Source organism: Leptodactylus fuscus, chromosome 6 (genome assembly GCF_031893055.1).
Source record: "Leptodactylus fuscus isolate aLepFus1 chromosome 6, aLepFus1.hap2, whole genome shotgun sequence".
NCBI lineage: Eukaryota > Metazoa > Chordata > Amphibia > Anura > Leptodactylidae > Leptodactylus > Leptodactylus fuscus.
Genome location: NC_134270.1, coordinates 75,287,182 through 75,305,771, shown reverse-complemented (window position 1 = coordinate 75,305,771; position 18,590 = coordinate 75,287,182). Strand labels below are relative to the sequence as shown.

The 18,590-nt window shown below is 41.4% G+C and overlaps 1 protein-coding gene across 2 annotated transcripts in view; it reads left to right on the top strand.

Annotated features, from left to right (window-relative positions):
* FUZ (fuzzy planar cell polarity protein) overlaps positions 1-18,590 on the top strand; it is a 69,828-nt gene that overhangs the window by 14,837 nt on the left and 36,401 nt on the right. Inside the window, exons 2-7 of one of the 2 annotated variants that reach the window (XM_075280308.1) lie at positions 9-130; positions 5,560-5,644; positions 6,670-6,738; positions 9,425-9,529; positions 14,910-15,107; positions 18,152-18,247. In XM_075280308.1, coding sequence (XP_075136409.1) covers positions 9-130; positions 5,560-5,644; positions 6,670-6,738; positions 9,425-9,529; positions 14,910-15,107; positions 18,152-18,247 — 675 coding nt within the window. The remainder of the gene's footprint in view (positions 1-8; positions 131-5,559; positions 5,645-6,669; positions 6,739-9,424; positions 9,530-14,909; positions 15,108-18,151; positions 18,248-18,590) is intronic. The other variant, XM_075280309.1, reaches the window with a different exon arrangement.

Here is an 18,590-nt window from a genome sequence, read left to right as displayed (position 1 = left end):
TTTTTCAGCTAACCTTTTCTGTTATTGGATCACTGAATGGTGTGCACATGTTTGCCAATAATCAAGATGTTCTCTTAACATCTACACGCACTGAGAACAGCAGGGTGTTATGGCGAACCTTCCATGATAGGTAAGTGACTGATAGGGGGGACTATGCAACCTCCACATTGTCACTATCATTAGTGGCATTCCTCTTTGTGCTCCTGACTTCATTTAGGCAGGAATATCTTGCACCTCTGACAGTCAGAAATGGTCACAACAGAGGAAGTTAATGGGAGCTGAGCTCCAGTAATGGCACTCAGCCACTATATAGGGCACAGAGGCTGCTTCCAGCTTCATGCACTGTATCGTACACAAACAGATGTGTATCTGAATAGCTGATCTGTGGGGGGGCTGTTTATCTGCACCCCACTGATCAGATATATATATAGTCTATCCTATGGGTAGGTCACAAATATAACATTCCTAGACAACTCTAGGTATAATTGAAACAAAAACTGCCTCCGCGGACTTTCTTTGAAAAGCACTGTGTGAAAAACTGTGGTGCATTGCTGCCATGTTTCTTCCTGCAACGCTTTTTTTGCTACAGGACTTGGCCTAAAGATATTTTACAACATATTGCAAGTTTTGAGTGTTTAGAAAATCTTTGTGCTTGTGCAACATGGGGGTCTATGGACACCAACTGTCTCATTGTTAGTTAAAAGGGGTATTCCCTTCTGGAATCTGCACCATTCTCTAGTCTAGAATGACTGCATCCTTTCTCATCCATGCTGGTTTTGGTGGTCAGGTAACAGAATTGGTAAAACTCGTTTATCTAGTCTGTACTCCTATTTTTGTCTGTTAGAGACAGAAACATCATATGTAGGTGAGCTTTGTTGTTTTTATAATCTAGGCCACCTTTGCAAACATGGATGTGGCAGTATGGGGTTGGAAAAGTCCCAATATAGATATAGGTTCTAGTGCAAGAGGTGAATCTATTCTGTGGATGTGTCACAAAATATGTAAGACATTTTGCCTTAACTTCCTTGAGACATATGTCCATCTATAGCCATCCTAAACTTTAGTGCAAGGATCTTAAAAACAGAAGCATGTGTATTAATTGCTAAGATATTACTAAGATTACTTCTATTATAATGCTCCCATTTAAATCTTCAAGATTATCTTCTTTCTCAAGTTAGGGTCAGTTCACACGTGAAAACCGCCTAGCTTATTTGTGCGAGGTAAAAAACCTCGAGGAGTTTTTTTGACGCTGTTTTTTGCATTCCACGCGGTTTTTGACGAGGTTTTTGACGCGGTTTTCGCTAGCGGTTTTCGCTAGGGTTTTTTTTTCCTATATGTGCTATAGAAACTGCAGGCGAAAACCGCGCGTTTTTGTGTGCAAAAAACCGCGCGGTTTTTTACCTGTTCTTTTTCCTACAGTCACACTAATACTGTAATACAATGTATGCTGGTAAGGACAGGTTCACATCTGCACCCAGTCTCCAGTTTAGCCAGTCCGGCTGGTTTCTGTCTTCTGCCTTGCGAAACTGGACAGGAGATGGAAACTCGGCAAAAACAGAATCCTCTAGCCACCATATAACAAAATAATCAAATGAATTTGTTTGATCACCCAGCCCTACCTTAGCCTTAAAGAGGACCTGGTGGCTCTCCTGAGTTAGTAAATACTCATATTGGCCATGACATAACAATTCTGCATTGTAGTGTTCTTCTGTTATTTCTACTAGAAATGTATGAATAAACTGACAACTGGGTGTTACCAGTCCTTTTGTCAAAGGAGTCTGGCTCTAGCACATCCCCCGACTGGTAACACCCAGATGTCAGTTTGTTCCATAGTTGAACAGAGGAATGGCTAAAATTCAGCCATAAGAAAAGCTACTCCAGAATTATTTCACAAAGAAGACATTTATGGACTAAAATACATACAGTGGCAGCCAGTGTATGCCCCACATGCGATGCCAGCCCCAGCGTGCCCTTCACTGCATGCAGTGTCAGCTGAAGTCGATCCAAAGAAGCTCAACAAAGTGCCCCCAAATAACTCCGAATTACCTCCATTGTTAGATAGCATAGTCTCTCATGTGACAGTCACAGCCTCTTCAGCTACAAATCACGACTTCATGAGTCATGTTGTATATGAGCAGTCCATCCACTGTCACTCTCATGTTGCATCCCTGCCCTGTGGCATGGGAGGAGGTAATTCCTAGCCCATCGTAAGTAATTTGTAACAAATATCCTCTGATGGGGAAAATATAAAAAGTGGTAATACGCTGGTTATACATTTATTACTTACAGACACTTCAAGGGCTATTACACTAGCAGTTATGTTGTAATCCAGTTTAAAGGGGATATCCCACCACGGCTTGGTCCTGCTGCTTGTCTTGTTTTGTCGGAAGTCCCCACTGCACGTGAGGTCAATCAGTAAGGGAAGGAAGTGACTACCTCTTGAAGCTCATCAAGAGAATGCCAAGAGTGTGCAAAGCAGTAATCAAAGCAAAAGGTGGCTACTTTGAAGAACCTAGACTATAAGACAGATTTTCAGTTGTTTCACACTTTTTTGTTACGTATATAATTCCATATGTGTTAATTCATAGTTTTGATGCCTTCAGTGTGAATCTACAATTTTCATAGTCATGAAAATACAGAAAACTCATTGAGTGAGAAGGTGTGTCCAAACTTTTGGTCTGTACTGTATGTGTGAGTGAGTCTGTGTGTGTAAACGATATGTGTGTATAAATATAATATATATATACACACAAATACACACAAACACGTGATAATTAATTTGCCAGGTGATCCAAACTAAAGGGAACCTATTTAAGAAGAACGTTCCACCTTATTAAGCAGGCCACAGGTTTCAAGCAGTATGGGGGGAAAAAAAGGAATTTCTCTAATGCCGAAAGTGTCAAATAGTGCAATGCCTTGGACGAGGAATTGAAAACATATTAGGTTTGTGCAGATAAACATATAATGAGGAAGATTTCTGCCAGACAAATATATCAGATTTGGGATAGGTTCACACTTTTACATGGTTGTCGGTGTTTTACTGGGACCCCAACGATGAAGAGCCTGTTCGCTAAAACAGTGGTTACCCGCATACACTCATGAAGTCATGGACTATAATTGGGTCTGGCGGGTGTCCTTTGGGTTTCTGCCATTTTTATACTGAAACATATGGAGAGAAAATTCCTCCGTTCAGGACTTTTCTATCTGCCGATTGTTGGTGGAATCTGGGGTGGAGACACTGACGCAGTTTTGTGTCTAGCCTAAGAGAGCAGCTGCTAAAATACCATTACAAAGCAGCAAACAGGTATATGAAGCTGCTGGTGCCTCTGGACTTCCACAAACCACAAGGTGTAGGATCCTCCAAAGGAGGTAGCGGAGTCATGGTTTGGGCCAGAATCATGGAGAGAGAGCTGATGGGCCCTTTTCGGGTTCCTGAAGGTTTGAAAATGACGTCTGCCGAGTTTATGAATGGCCATTGTCTTCCATGATACAAAAAGATCTGTTCCTTCCAGAACAAAATCATCTTCATGTAGTAAAGAATATCTCTTAGTCATTGGCTTCTATGGGCATAAAAAGAAAGAAACTCATGGTAGTGAAACACATTGCTGCATTCAGCCTACTTGTGCTGGACCTGCCATCATTTAGTTTGGATCTGCCCGCAATGTGGAGCCACTTTTAGATTTTTTTTTTTCCAGGGCCACTTTAACTTCTCAATCCATCCCTGTCCAAAGGCCTCCATTGGCTACACCCAAGAGTCAGATTTTGTAGAGAGCACATATGAATCAGTAGGGGTGAGGAGAACATATCCAAACATTACATACTAGCTGGTACCCGTGACTTCGTCTGCGGTGATTGTAGAAGTGGGTATATACAGGCATGGGTAAGGTTTTCGTAGTGTGTATATGGTATGGGATATGAAATGTAACTTTGTATCTTGTTTTTGCTGTAATTCAGAGAATACGTAAGACTTTTGTGTTGAAGTTAATTTGTATTTATTTTATTTGTATTTATTTTATACGGTGTTGTGAGAAACTTTACAAAGTGACTTTGAGACAGAAGTATTTACCCTTTTCCCGCCGATGGCATTTTTTGATTTTCGTTTTTGACTCCCCTCCTTCTAAACCCCATAACTTTTTTATTTCTCCGCTCCCAGAGCCATATGAGGTCTTAATTTTTCCTGGGACAAATTTTTCTTCATGATGCCACCATTATTTATTCTATGTAATGTACTGGGAAGCAGGGAAAAAATTCAGAATGGGGTGGATTTGAAGAAAAAATGCATTTCTGCGACTTTCTTACGGGCTTTGGTTTTACGGCGTTCACTGTGCAAGCAAAATGACATGTCCCCTGTATTCTGTGCTTCGTTAAGATTCCGGGGATACCAAATTTATATGGTTTTATTTACATTTTGACCCCTTAAAAAAAAATCCAAAACTGTGTTAAAAAATTATTTTTTGAAAAGTCGCCATATTCCGACAGCCGTAACTTTTTTATACATGCGTGTACGGGGATGTATAGGGCGTCTTTTTTTTGAGGGAACGGGTATACTTTGTAGTTCTACCATTTTCGGGAAATGTTATTGCTTTGATCACTTTTTATTCAAATTTTTAGCAGAATCAAAACAGTTAAAAAATGGCGGTTTGGCACTTTTGACCATTTTTCCCGCTACGGCGTTTACCGAACAGGAAAAATATTTGTATAACTTTGTAGAGCGGGCGATTTAGGACGCACGGATACCTAACATGTATGTGTTTCACAGTTTTTAACTACTTTTATATGTGTTCTAGGGAAAGGGAGGTGATTTGAATTTTTTATCCTTTTTATTTATTTTTTTTATATTTTTTTTAACTTTTTTAAACTTTTTTTTTTTGCATTTATTAGACCGCCTAGGGGTATTGACATGGGTGGGCGGTGTCGCGGATTGTCAGAGCGGTGTGGGTCGGCAAACATGGCTGCTCCGGAGCGTTAAAGAACGCCTCCTGGAGAATCGTTAAGGTGAGGGGCAAAGTGGTAAAGTATATGTATATGTGATTGTGTGGAGTTAGGGGCTAGGCTGTAGAGGGCAATATGAATTTTGTGGCTTGCTATGGTCCAAAGTGTGTGAGATTGCAGAGATGGTGGTGTGAGTTTGGGTTTTGTGGGGGTCCTGGCACAAACGTATGTGCGCTATTGTGACGAAAAGTAGCCTATTGTTTAATCGAGTGTAATGACTACGTTTGTGGAAAATCTCAGCCAAATCGGTGGAGCGGTTTTTCCGTGATTGAGGAACAAACATCCAAACACACAAACTCACAAACTTTCACATTTATAATATTAATAGGATTTAACAGCAGCCCCAGTAGTTGTCAGCCCTGACATTTAACCTATTAGTAATTCTCCTCTTGTGTTCTTAGTGATCTCATCTTTCTGCTGACTGTGACAATACTAACAGAAATCTGATTCAGCTTTACTAGACACACCCAGGAAAGCGATAACGATATCTATATATATTATTTTACTTTTTTATTTTTTTGGGTTTTGCGTTAGTGTGTGACCTTTTTTTTTTTTTCTTTTTTTTAGCATCAACCTAATTGTGATGTCTTGTGAAAATACAGCCAGCGACTTCTCATTGAACAAACTACTAGAAAATGTTTTCAACGCCATGGTATGTGTGTGATCATTCTAAAATTTCAGACTTTGTAGTTCTGTTTTGGGGCTGCTTGGGTTCCGCAGTGCTGTACTGACTGATATGCCATTGCACAACACTTATACTACAAAGCTCAAACTGCATCTGTACTAGGTCAGGACAGCTTCTGGTGTAGCAGGCATATTTCCATTCACAGACATCAAGCAGGGATGGAAACGTAGAATATACTAAAAAGTTACCCAAGTCTTCATTTTGCAGTGATTAAAGAGGTTGTCCCAACTGTACAACACCTGTCTATATGAGTCATAAGGCCAAGTGAATGTGATCGAGGTTCCATTAGCCAAAACAGAGAGGTAGTGCTGTTTTGTTATTACTTCTTACAACTGAGAGGAGTTTCATAAGGGGAGGAGCTTGTCTAGTAATAATTAGAACTCTGCATTGTGCAGTTCCTCTATTATTCCTCCTGGAAATGTATATACCGTTGGTCGTTACCATCTCTCATGTCAATAGGATGTTTTAAGCACTGGCCATATAGATTAGGCAGTATTAGTGTGAGGGAAGATGCACATTTGACAAGTGTGGGGCTTGAGGGGTCTTGTGACTAACCCCCATTCACAGTGAATTTAGTGCAGCTGATGTGTGACTGTAGGCTGAGTAAAGTCTGAGTAAAGAACAGCTAATGCTTATGTATCCTTTGTTCCATTTCTATTAGTAACAACATAATTGCAGGCATGAGATTATATTAATACAATTATATGTCATTGGCATGCTGTGGTTCTTGCGGTATCAGTCTGTACTTTGTACCATTGTTTCACTTGAATTAATTTCTCGTTTCTTTACAGCATTCGTATTTGCATACAAAATTTGGCTAAAGGTCAGATTGGGGGGGAAAGGTGTTGCGTGCACATATAACAGTAGTTTAATCTCTGAAAAATTTGAAAAACTTAGTTACTTATAACATAAAATGGGGAAGTACTTTACATAGTGTCAGGGCAAACATTACAGGAATTCCCAGAGATGATGTGTTCTTTTAACTTTTTCAGGTTCTTGTGATTGGCTTGGACGACCTTGTCAATATTAAAAACGTGGAGCGATTGAAGAAGGATCTAAGAGTAAGTCTAACAGGTTAATAACAGGAGTTGTCTCAGGAAAGACATTAATGGTATATCCATCATAATAGGGGTCCGACTGCTTTGATCCCTACTAATTGCTTGAATAAAGTGGCAGTGATGGTGGACTTGAAAAGCACGGTGCCACTTTGCTCCCTATTGCCTTTCTGTGGAGGTGTCATGAATGGCCATGGACTATAATGGGCCAGCCAATAAAGGGAGCAGAGACTGTGAATTTGCTTTATACAGACACTTCTTTTTTTTTTTTTGTAGATTTTTTTGTAGATTTTTTTCCCTATCAGTATGTATTTGGAATATGAGAGGAAATCCACGCAAACACGGGGAGAACATACAAACTCCTTGCAGATGTTTGTCCTTGGAGGGATTTGAACCCAGGCTCCAGCGCTGCAGAGCCACCAGAGCCACCATGTTTCCCCTTTATACAGACACTTCTATGAAGCATCAGTAACCCTGTAATGTATAGTAACAGCAGAAAAAGTATTGATTCCCTAATCTAGTGTTATATTGCATCATTTATCTCCAGTTTTGGTCTCTCCTTGGCAGAGGTTTAATCATGTTTGACAGCTGCCACTTTTTTGTGGGACTACCCTATAAACCAAAACGCTAAAACAGCATGGGTTATGCAGACGTCCTAAAATTCTATTTTTGCATGCCATTTTGGGAGTATTTGTGGGCAGAGTGGGGCTTTAAAACATCTTGGATTTCAAATGTTTTTTTTTTTTGTTTTTTTTTTTAAATGTAGATTGTGAGCCCCACATAGAGCTCACAATGTACATTTTTCCCTATCAGTATGTCTTTGGAATATGGGATGGAAATCCATGCAAACACGGGGAGAACATACAAACTCCTTGCAGATGGTTTTTTGCCCTTGGTGGGATTTGAACACCAGGACTCCAGCGCTGCAAGGCTGCAGTGCTAACCACTGAGCCACCGTGTGGCCCCTGATTTCAAATGTACTTTGTGGTGTAGGTAAGGAGAGAGATTAAAGGGGTTGCCTGGGATAGATGATTCTCACTCAGTGGTGCCTTACACGTGCCTTACATAGTGCTTCTATTTGCGCATGCGCACCGTCGTCGGAGGAGGAGCTGTTGCCCCAAGGAAGGAAGCCCAGAAAGAAAGAAGATGGATAAGTATGATGCTGTGGATGGGAGGGGGAGTAGCAGTGACTATCCGTTTCCGGAAATACGGAAACGGATTGTCACCAGATAATCAGAATATGTCGCTGCGGAGGTCACCTGACCGTCTCAGGGATATGGGTAACTATACATTTTTGATAATCAATGTTATTTAGAAAGTAGGACGGGGGAGGGTGTTAGTGTAGGGATTTTAGGTTATCCCAGACAACCCCTTTAAGCACTGGATTGAACACGACTGAATAGAGAACCAGAGTAGGTTGGGATTTTTTTTTTTCTATATGGTCTGTTGACAGCCAGCCCCCATGACTGCATCTGATCTCCATACAGAGCAAGAACCAGATGGTTTTGGACCCTGTATAGTGGCTGGATGATGTTAATACTGCTCAGCTTATTGACGCTAGGAAGAGAGGGGTAATGTCACCACTGAAGAAAGAGACGGGGCTGGCAGCCCTATAATGGTACTAATAGGAGAAACTTTATGGGTCAATACGTCCCAAAACAGTACCAATAAAAACTGCAATTTGTTCCATAGAAAACAAAATCCCTCATACAGTTTTGTTGGCAGAAACATAAAAAAGCTTTTGGAATATTTTAATGGAAAACAAATTAGTCATTGAGGTCATTGTTTGCTAAATGGGAGGATACATAGCAAATTGTTTCTTAGAAAGATTTGGAAACCAGATATACAACATATGTTCTATCTGTCACATATAAATGTTTTCATTAAGTTTGTTTTGCCCTTTATGTACCTTGGCAGAACTAGTTTCTCCATCACAAGCTTTGTATAGAGCATTCTGTCTGGAAAAAAAACAAAAAAAAACAAAGATGGTTTACTGCTCAGCTGAAAATGCAGACTGGTTTGTGCAAAGAATGTGCGATGGAGAAAAATAAAATATCAAGATGGGGGAAAAAAGTAAGGATAAAAGAGAAAGAAAACGGAACATAGTGCAGTTGAAAAATAATACATTATATGGAAAACAGTGGGACTTGGCTCTTAAACCCTTCAACGCCTTCCAAAATTCATAACTTTTTTTTTTTTTTTTTAACTTATCTGTCAACATAGCAGTGTGAGTGTACTTTCACATGGCACCATTTTGGAGTACACAATGTTTTGATTAATGTTTTTAGAGGTCCATGTGAAAAATTCTACAATTCTATCTTTATTTTTTTGCATTGTATTTTTGTGAAACTTTTGTTACAAAATACATAAATTTGTGGTGTATATTTTTATATTTTACTTTCACCATTTGAGATAAATAATGCTATTTTTGGATAGGGATACATTATAGTCTATAGGGTCCATGAGTTTCCATGGGTAACCACTTTTTAAGTGGATTAGTTTTCCGTTTTTTTGGGTTCCCAAGAGGACCTGAATAACAAAAAGCCAAACGCTAATGTGAACTTAGCGTCAGTTATGACCATGGTTTGTCAGGATTGTCGTTGTCACTTTTGCTTTTGTTTTGCTGTTTTGTACTTTGTCATTTTGTCTGGAATGAAATCCTTTAATTCTTTTTTTTGTCCTTTTTTCTCAGGCATGCTACAAGTTGATTGACAGCTTCCTAACAGAGTCTGAAAAGATGGCAGATCTAACACAGTGTGTTGACTGCATCATTGCTCATGATGTAGCCATCCTACAGGTTAGTTCTGCGCCTATCAAAGCACTGTACATTTTCAGCATTTGCAGCACTTGGACAGTACAGTTTTAACCCCTTCCCGACATGCGCCGTAATAGTACGGCGCGTGTCGGGTCTGTAACTATGGCGGCCGTCATAGCCGCCGGGTGTCTACTGCTTTAAGCAGTAGACAACCGGCTCTAATGCCTCCGATCGGTCCCCGGACCGATCGGAGGCATTAACCCCTCCGGCGCTGCTGTCAAAGGCGCCGGAGGCGCCATTTTCCCGGCGGCGCTTGGGCGCCGCCATTTTGGCAGGGATCGCCGGCTCCTGGAGCATGCTCCAGCGCCGACGTCACGTTGCCATGACAGCCGGGAGCCTTGTTAAAGGCTCCCAGCCGGTCTGCAAATTCTCTCTTTTGCAGGCTGGTGTATACAGCCTGCAAAAGAGATGATGCTTTTTTGCAATGCATTGCAATGCATTAGCATTGTAATGCATTGCATTAGTGATCAGACCCCCTGGGGTTCAACACCCCTAGGGGGTCTAATAAATGCAAAAAAATAAATAAATAAAAAAGTAAAAAAAAATATAAAAAAATATAAAAAGTATTAAAAGTTCAAATCACCCCCCCTTTCCCTAGAACAAATATAAAAGTAGTTAAAAAACTGTGAAACATATACATGTTAGAAATCGCCCGCTCTACAAATCTATAAAAATATTTTTCCTGTTCGGTAAACGCCGTAGCAGGAAAAATAGTCAAAAGTGCCAAACCGCCGTTTTTTCACTGTTTTAATTCTGATAAAAATTTGAATAAAAAGTGATCAAAGCAATAACATTTCCCGAAAATGGTAGAACTAAAAAGTACACCCGACCCCGCAAAAAAAGACGCCCTATGCATCCCCGTACACCTATGTATAAAAAAGTTACGGCCGTCGGAATATGGCGATTTTTAGAAAAAAATTTTTTTAACACCGTTTTGGATTTTTTTTTAAGGGGTCAAAATGTAAATAAAACCATATAAATTTGGTATCACAGGAATCGTACCGAAACACAGAATACAGGGGACATGTCATTTTGGCTGCACAGTGAACGCCGTAAAACCAAAGCCCATAAGAAAGTCGCAGAAATGCATTTTTTCTTCAAATCCACCCCATTCTGAAATTTTTCCTGCTTCCAAGGACATTATATAGAATAATTAATGGTGGCATCATGAAGAAAAAATTGTCCCGCAAAAATTAAGACCTCATATGACTCTGGGAGCGGAGAAATAAAAAAGTTATGGGGTTTAGAAGGAGGGGAGTCAAAAACGAAAAACGAAAATCAAAAAATGCCATCGGCGGGAAGGGGTTAATGGTGTTTTCGCATTCATTGCAGGATTTCAACTTTTTGTCTATAACATTTCTGAATCTTTTTCCAACAATTTTTACACAAAAGTACTAGAGATAGGCTTTCACTACAGTTTATGCAGCAACGTAACTGGCTAAGGCTGGACCCTATAGCAAAATTTTGATGTGGGGGGGGGGGCATACTTTACTTTACTTGTCCCCACACAATATAATGCTCCATTTGCAGTCACGCTATAATGTCCCAAAGTGGTCTCCTGACTGTGTAATATCCCATAGCAGCTCCTAGTCCCAGAGTATAAAGATCAGAGGCCCAAGGGAGCTGGCAAACGGTGGTACTCTCTTCTCCTGGGCTCCAGTGCAACTCCCTGCTGTTTTCAGCCCTCTTAAATGATATCACAGATGAGGGTTATGCCAGCATCATTAAGCGCTGTGACGTCAGTCTGACCCACGTGATGTCACTACAGCGGCCTGAAGACAGCATGGGATTGCGCCGGAGTCCCAGAAGAGGTGAGTAACACTAGTTTGTATGTTTGCTCACCTCCCCTGGGCCTGCAATCTTATACACTGGGGACTTAAAAGACCAGTTCACCCAACACATGCGCCATGCGCATCCCATATCGTGTCGCTGGGACACAGGCCAGAAGGGGAAGCGGATGCAGCCCTGAGCAGGAATGGAGATAGGTAAATAGGGCGTTACCTGCTGGGGTTACTCCAGTATGTAATGGCCTATTAAAAAAAAACCCCATAGAAACAGCCGAGGCCCACCTGGCCCACCACCGCCGCAGGCCCTTACTCCACTGAGTTTATGCTTAGGTCTCCACATATGATAGTGCATGCAGAGATAGCTGTCAGTCTCTGATAGGACCCATGACTAGATGATTGCTTCAAGGATTTAAATGACAGGTTATACTGAATCTTTTCCCACAAAACCCAATAGCAAGCCGCTCAGCTCCTCCTGCTCTACAATGCATTAATTGCAGATTAGACAGCATTTTCATTGTGACATGGTTGCTTTAATTGCTTGAAATCTGAGCGCCTATTTACATGCCAGTGGACAGGTACAAACAGGTACAGACCTATATTTATATATCGCCATTATCCTCTTTGACAGTGAAAAGCAATCATGTTTCATTCTGTCCTAGATTTTAAAAAAAAAAAAAGAAAAAAAAAAAAGACCAAACCCTAATTCTAGCCAAGCAGAGAGTCATTCTCCAAGTCACAAACACTATAGTTCAGTGCTTGTGATATGCCCTGACCATCTCAGGATTATACAGCCATATAGAAAATGGTGAGAGGCACATTTTTGCAATAATGCCCCCTTTCTCCTGGTAGCAATACAAATGGCTCTTGCTGAAAGGAAGCATTGGTTATTCTTCCTGCTTCAGTTATTTGTTTTTTTCCAAAGTAAAGATAAAAAGAAAAAATAGGATATAAAAATCACAACAAAAAAATATTGTCTATCGTAATATAGTAAGCACATGGGATTCAGCTAGATATGCAAATGCTAGCAGGGAATGAACTTTAAGAGGTAGTGCACGTGTGTTAGGGTGGTCGAGGAATTAGGTCAGGAAAAAAATCCACTTCAGGAATTCTGAAGTGGTTTTTGGAGGGTTTTTTGACATGAGGCGGGTTTTGGGGCATTTTTTGGAGCGTTTTATGAGGCTTTTTTGTTTTCAGGTTTTTTCCTCCAGCACAGTGAATGGACCTTGAAAAAAACACCTGGCAGTACCGTAGCCGGTACTGTAGCTCTTCACCATCAGAAGGGCGTTCCTGACAGTAGGTCAGGAACGCCCTTCCTCACAGTAGCGCTTATAGCGCTGTAAAGTGTGAGCGGGGAGGAACGCCCCCCCCCCAGTACTGTGAGGAGAGGGAAGAGGCGTTCCTCACCCCTCTCACAGTACAGCACTATAGGCGCTACTGTGAGGAAAGGCATTCCTGACCTACTGTCAGGAACGCCCTTCTGACAGTGAAGAGCTACGGTACTGGCACCGATAGCTCTTCACCTGGGGCACAGATAGTGAAAGCCGACAGTGTGCTGAATTCAGCACACTGTCTGCTTTCTAGCGGTATGTAAAACCACATGTGCCCCAAGTGATGAAAGGTCCTCTTTAAGAGGTGAACAACAGTATGACAGCAAATGGGCTTGCCCACAGCTTGTCATAAATTAAATAAGTAACCAGCTATTGGAGGCAAGGGTGTTGAATATTAAGGGACAGATATAGGTTTAGTATATGGACCAACAGGGGGTCATAGGGAGATGGGAATGAGTCTATAATGTGGAAGATTGTACCGGGTCCATGGGTGTATGAAGACAGATAAGATAGGCTATACGTATGGTTAAATGGATCAGGGATACAAATGGGGAGGGGTGATATCCTGTAGCATAGGCAGAGCCAGGCGCCAATACAGCCCTGAGCAAGACATTCATTACCTAGGTAGCATCTTACTGGATTCCAGTGCGTAGCCACTTGTTTGCAGCTAGGAGCCAGACAGTCCAGAAGAACTGGGTACAGAGCCGAGACACTGAAAGTGAAAATGTGCTTAAGACTTGGAGGGGAGATGTCTGGAAGGTTCATTGAAGTTTGTCGTTGTACATCTCCTATGGGCCCTGGTATCGGAGAACTCCCATTAAGGTTCAGGGTAGTGAATGCGTATCAGGATCCCCTCTAAGGGAGAGGTTGAGGAGTGTCCACTGCGTTAGGAACTGAAATGGGGCCAGCGTTCAGGAAGGCAACCCGCTCAAGCAGTAGTAATGATGTAGAGCCTTTATGCTCAATCAAGTGGAAGGGGTGGCCCCATCCAAAGGTGTCTCCATAAAACAGTGCCTCCACAGTCTTTAATGCAACTCAGAAGAGGCTGCAGGGTGCATTGCAGGGCTAGTGTGCGTGTCAACACATCTGGGAAAAAGCGTGCTGTTGTGTCCTCAAAGGGGATAGGGCCATAGTGCCAAGCGCATTGCAGAATATGTTGCAGCTAGCCGCGATGAGAAATCACACGACAGAAACTAGCCCTTACAGTTTTTTTTTTTTTTTTTAAATGTAGATTGTGAGCCCCACATAGAGCTCACAATGTACATTTTTTTCCTATCAGTATGTCTTTTTTGGAATATGGGATGGAAATCCATGCAAACACGGGGAGAGCATACAAACTCCTTGCAGATGGTTTTTTGCCCTTGGCGGGATTTGAACACCAGGACTCCAGCGCTGCAAGGCTGCAGTGCTAACCACTGAGCCACCGTGTGGCCCCTAGCCCTTACAGTTTTGCCAAAGACTGTACTAGAATGTAGATTTAGGTTATACTAATGTGCGTTGGTTGAAATACAGTTTAAAAAAAAACATGAAATTCATAAGTGGTTTTGCAATGCAATAGCTGACCACATGGTTTGTCAGTTTTTAAATTAGAGTATATGTGTGAATATACCCTTACAGTGAATTTCTAAGCTTTTGCATTGTCTTTTTTTTTGACTGTCCAGTGTTTGCAAGTCTTTTGGATGTTTTATTTGTGTGTCTTTTCATGACTGTTCCCGGACTGCACTGATTCATTATAAAACTGCGTACTTTTTTGAAAGAGAAGGTTTATGGTAGAAAAGGAGCACGTGTTCCTTCCAGACTCCTGTTACCTTTTTGTATTTTTCACTCTAGGCATGTTCCAGCTGCCTTGTACATGCAAGTGATAACATTAACCTTTGTTCAAATGCCTTAGCTGCTACCAGTTGGCTCAGAAATAGCCAATATCAGAATTTAAGAAGCTTAAACACAATGCATGGACTGTTTCATTGCTCATGATGTGGCCATTTATGCCTGTAGTAGGTTATCTTCATGGATGATATGCTTGACCTCACCTTTTTATTTTAAACTTGCCGTATTTAAGTTCTATAATGTTCATCCATAACAGATACTATTAAGAGTTTATCCGTGGTAATGGCTGCCAAGCTTCACCCTTGAATAAGAAGCTTATTGTAGAACTTTTGAAATCAGATCTTAGCTTATCTGTGCTTCAGCAAGATTTACATAATATTCAACAGAATACTAAAAAGTTGTTTTGTTTTATCATAATAGGAGTGTGTTGATGGATTCACCCAAGCTGCAGAAAGTGACTTTGGCTGTCTTATGGCTGGAGGAAAAGTGGTCACTGCCACAGAAAAGTGGTGGCGCCTGGCTTCTCAAGATGTCATGCTTTTGTGCTGGTTGGTAGCCTCCGTGTCTCCTCATTCATCTCGCGATTACCCTGTTTACTTACCTCAAGGGAGCCCTACTGTGAGTTGCTTTTGGAAAAAGGATATTATGCAAGTGTGGCTATTTGAAGTGTGGACTCTTTAAGGCTAGGTTTACACTTACGCCTGCTCTCTGCCTGGTGATTCCTTTCCCCATTCTGCTTTAAAAATGCGGAGAGAGAAGTTCTGCAAGCAGCGCTTTTCTCTACGCATTTTTTGCCATTTTAGGGTGGAAACCTGATGGACCCCTTTATAGTCTTTGGGGGTCTGCAGGTAACCGCTTTTTTAAGAGAATTAGGTTTCTGTTCTGGGGTCCCCAAGTGGATCCTGTGAAAGGAAACCCGAACACAGGTGTGAACCTAGCGTAACTTGTAATTATGTTTTTTGGGGGGTTTTTTAATTTCAGAATGGCTAAAAAATGTTTTGTTTTGTTTTTCATCCTCAGATCCATTTATACATTTTCACCAGTAAATTGTAAAGTATAGCCTAAAGTGAAAATTTTCATTGGTTCATTCAATGCAAAAAAAAAAAAAAAAGAGGCCCATGTTCTTTTATGCATGACAGGTTGAAAAAGGCAAGGTGGGGAGGAGAGAACTTTGAACCTGTAACAGAACCTGATATGCTCTTGATACTGGTACCTGCCAGGGGGTGGGATATATTGGAACTGACATTTATTGAACTTGATACATGAAAAACTTGAGCAATTTTAGTAAAAACCCATCAGTAATTGCTAAATGTCAGACTGTTCTGGCAGCACAAGGTGGGCTTTCTAAATATTAGGCAGGTGGTTTTATAGACCGGACCCCATGTATTGTAAACACCGCAGCAAAAACTACAGCATTTTACAGTCGCTGCAAAGTGGATAGGATTCTAGTAAATCCCATACACACGTTGCAGAAAAATAAATGCAGCGGAAATGCTGTGATTTCCAAAACCAAATCTCTTTGTTTTGGAAATCGCAGCATTAGTCAGTTATACCTACGTAAATGTTGGAGGTTTCCCCATAGGTATAATTGAAGTAGAAAGCAGGAAAATTCTGTGGACTTTGGGAGGGTTCACACGGTGTAATGTGCCGCGTGATGTGGCACGTAGATGCCGCGTGAGCTTTTGCGGGCCGTGCAGCGCTATTTTGAGGCCGTGATTTTGTGGCCACAAAACCACAGCCGCAAAATAGCGCGGCGCATACGATCATCGCTCCCATTGAAATCAATGGGAGCGTGAACGGCCCGCAAAAGCTCACGCGGCGTCTACGTGCCACATCACGCGGCACGTTACACCGTGTGAACCCTCCCTTTCTGTGAAAAGTGCAGTGGGAAAAAACATGATGCGTTTCCATTTCCGAAACATACTTTCCTATCCCTGTGGCTCCGGTTTCTCCAGCGTGGTCCAGTCCTGCTGCTCCAGTTGTTTTCTGGGATATCACATGTCCTTTCCTTAGGTCTCTGATTGGCTTCAGCAGTCACGTGACCACTCAGGCCAATCAGCAGTGTAAGGAAAGGGACCTGGGTTGTCACAGTGCGGCAAGGAAAACACCCAAGCAGCAGGACTGAGCCGTGGTCGAGTATTATTCTTGTTTGTGTTTTTTTCCCACCTTCCCCAGCCTAATATATAACTATCCTGAACAACCTCTTTAAGGGTCAATAAGTCACATAACTCACTGGAAGATATGTGCTAGTTATATTTACTTGAGACATAAATCAAAATCTGCAATAAAAAAGTGACATTTTCGTTTTTTTTTTTGCAATTTTAATGTGACAGTTAGGTGGTTACATCCAAAAAGGGATGGCATGCTAAAAATAAATGTTTTTCTCTGTTTTTGCTCCCTGTAAGCTGCCGTGCCAAGACACTAGATCTCCAATGACTAGGGGCACGTATGGCCCTATGAAGCAAAGACTCGCCTGTTCAGCTACTGCTCCATTCAGAGAGCAAAACACTTCTGTTCTCATGATTGGTGGGGGTCTGCTCCCATCAGTTGAACCCCCACCATTATGCAATTTAAGGTATAGGTTGTGTGGGGAAGGCAGCTCGTAGAAGCAGTGGTGCAGACCCAAACAGTAAAGACAGGGTCACAAACTATGCAGCAAACAGGTTTATTTACAAAAAAAAAAACAAGAAAATAAATAAACCTTCACTTCAGGCACAAATGAGCAAAACAAAATACAGCCTTAACTTCAGGAAAAAATAAAATAAATTCCTGCTCATCCGAGCTACTAACTAAACTGAAGTAATAACCTAACTATATGTGTGTGGCTTACTACCAGCCACACGAAAAACACAAGCACAAATTGATCTCACCAGACTCGGGGTTACAGGATAGACCCTGCCACCTCCTCACTTCCTGGATCTGTCTTGAAGTGCAGGCTCTGCAACCATTTATGGGCCAGTAAGGAGCCTTAGGACCCACACCTGGGGCTGAAACCTATACTAGACCCACACTGGACCACACATAAGTCAGGAATCTGGGGCTGATATAGCAGGACTCCAGCACTTTTCCTGTCACCTTCTCACAGTTGCTAAGGTAGCAAAACCCTTTAATGCTGTAACTAGTTAGTAGTTATGTCATGGATTTGAGAAAACAGAACAATCGTGTGAGCAGAACCTTAAAGAAAAAATCCTCAGCAATGTTTTAATAACTGCTTCTATTGAGTGATAAATAAAAAAAAAAAATGGGTATGTTGCTTATTGTTTTTTTTTATGCTGTGAAAAATTCATACTATGTAATATGATGGTGGTCACTTTTTTTAACTGCTGTCTCTTTGTTTGCCTGTTTGTTTAGACATTACTGTAAACTATGACTTACCATTTCTGCCACGTTTTGTTTGACAGATTTATGATGTCTGTAGCTGTGTCCCAGCTGCAGTGTTCAGCACTGTCACAACCAACAAAACTGCCGTATGTATGTATGTATGTATGTATGTATGTCACTGCTATATGTGAACAAGGAAAACACAGGCGCCATGGTTTACATGGGCAGCAGCACATTTTACATTTTCTAGCTTATATTGGAGACAGTACTACTCATCTATAATGGTTTTCTAGGTTTTTGCAATTGTGCCTCTTGTTTTAATTAAGCATGTTCTTTCTCAGGTTCCTCACAGACTGCTCACCTTTCAGTTGGTTCCTGGAGTAGATGTGTGTGTACTTTGTGGCCCCAGTCCATCTTTACAGAAGGTAGAATCAGAGGTAAGGAGCACATTTTACATAGCAAAGTATCAGAAAGAAGTAAAAAACCACATTCTTTTGAGGGCATCTGGCTCAGATTGACCACACATTTATGAACATCTAAATTCCAGCATTATTATTGGTGAAAACCTCTAAAATAAGTATGTGGAGAGAGTTTTATCAAACACCCGACCACATTTCTGTGTGCTGCCTGATATTTACCATCTCTATACACATTTGTGAGACTGAGCTGCAGTACTAGTCACCAAGCATGGCTGAGCACAGTGCTGTGTCCTCTACAGCTCAGAAGAGCGGAGCACTGTGCCAAAGAGCTAGTGAAGAATTAGGGCTCGTTCACATCTGC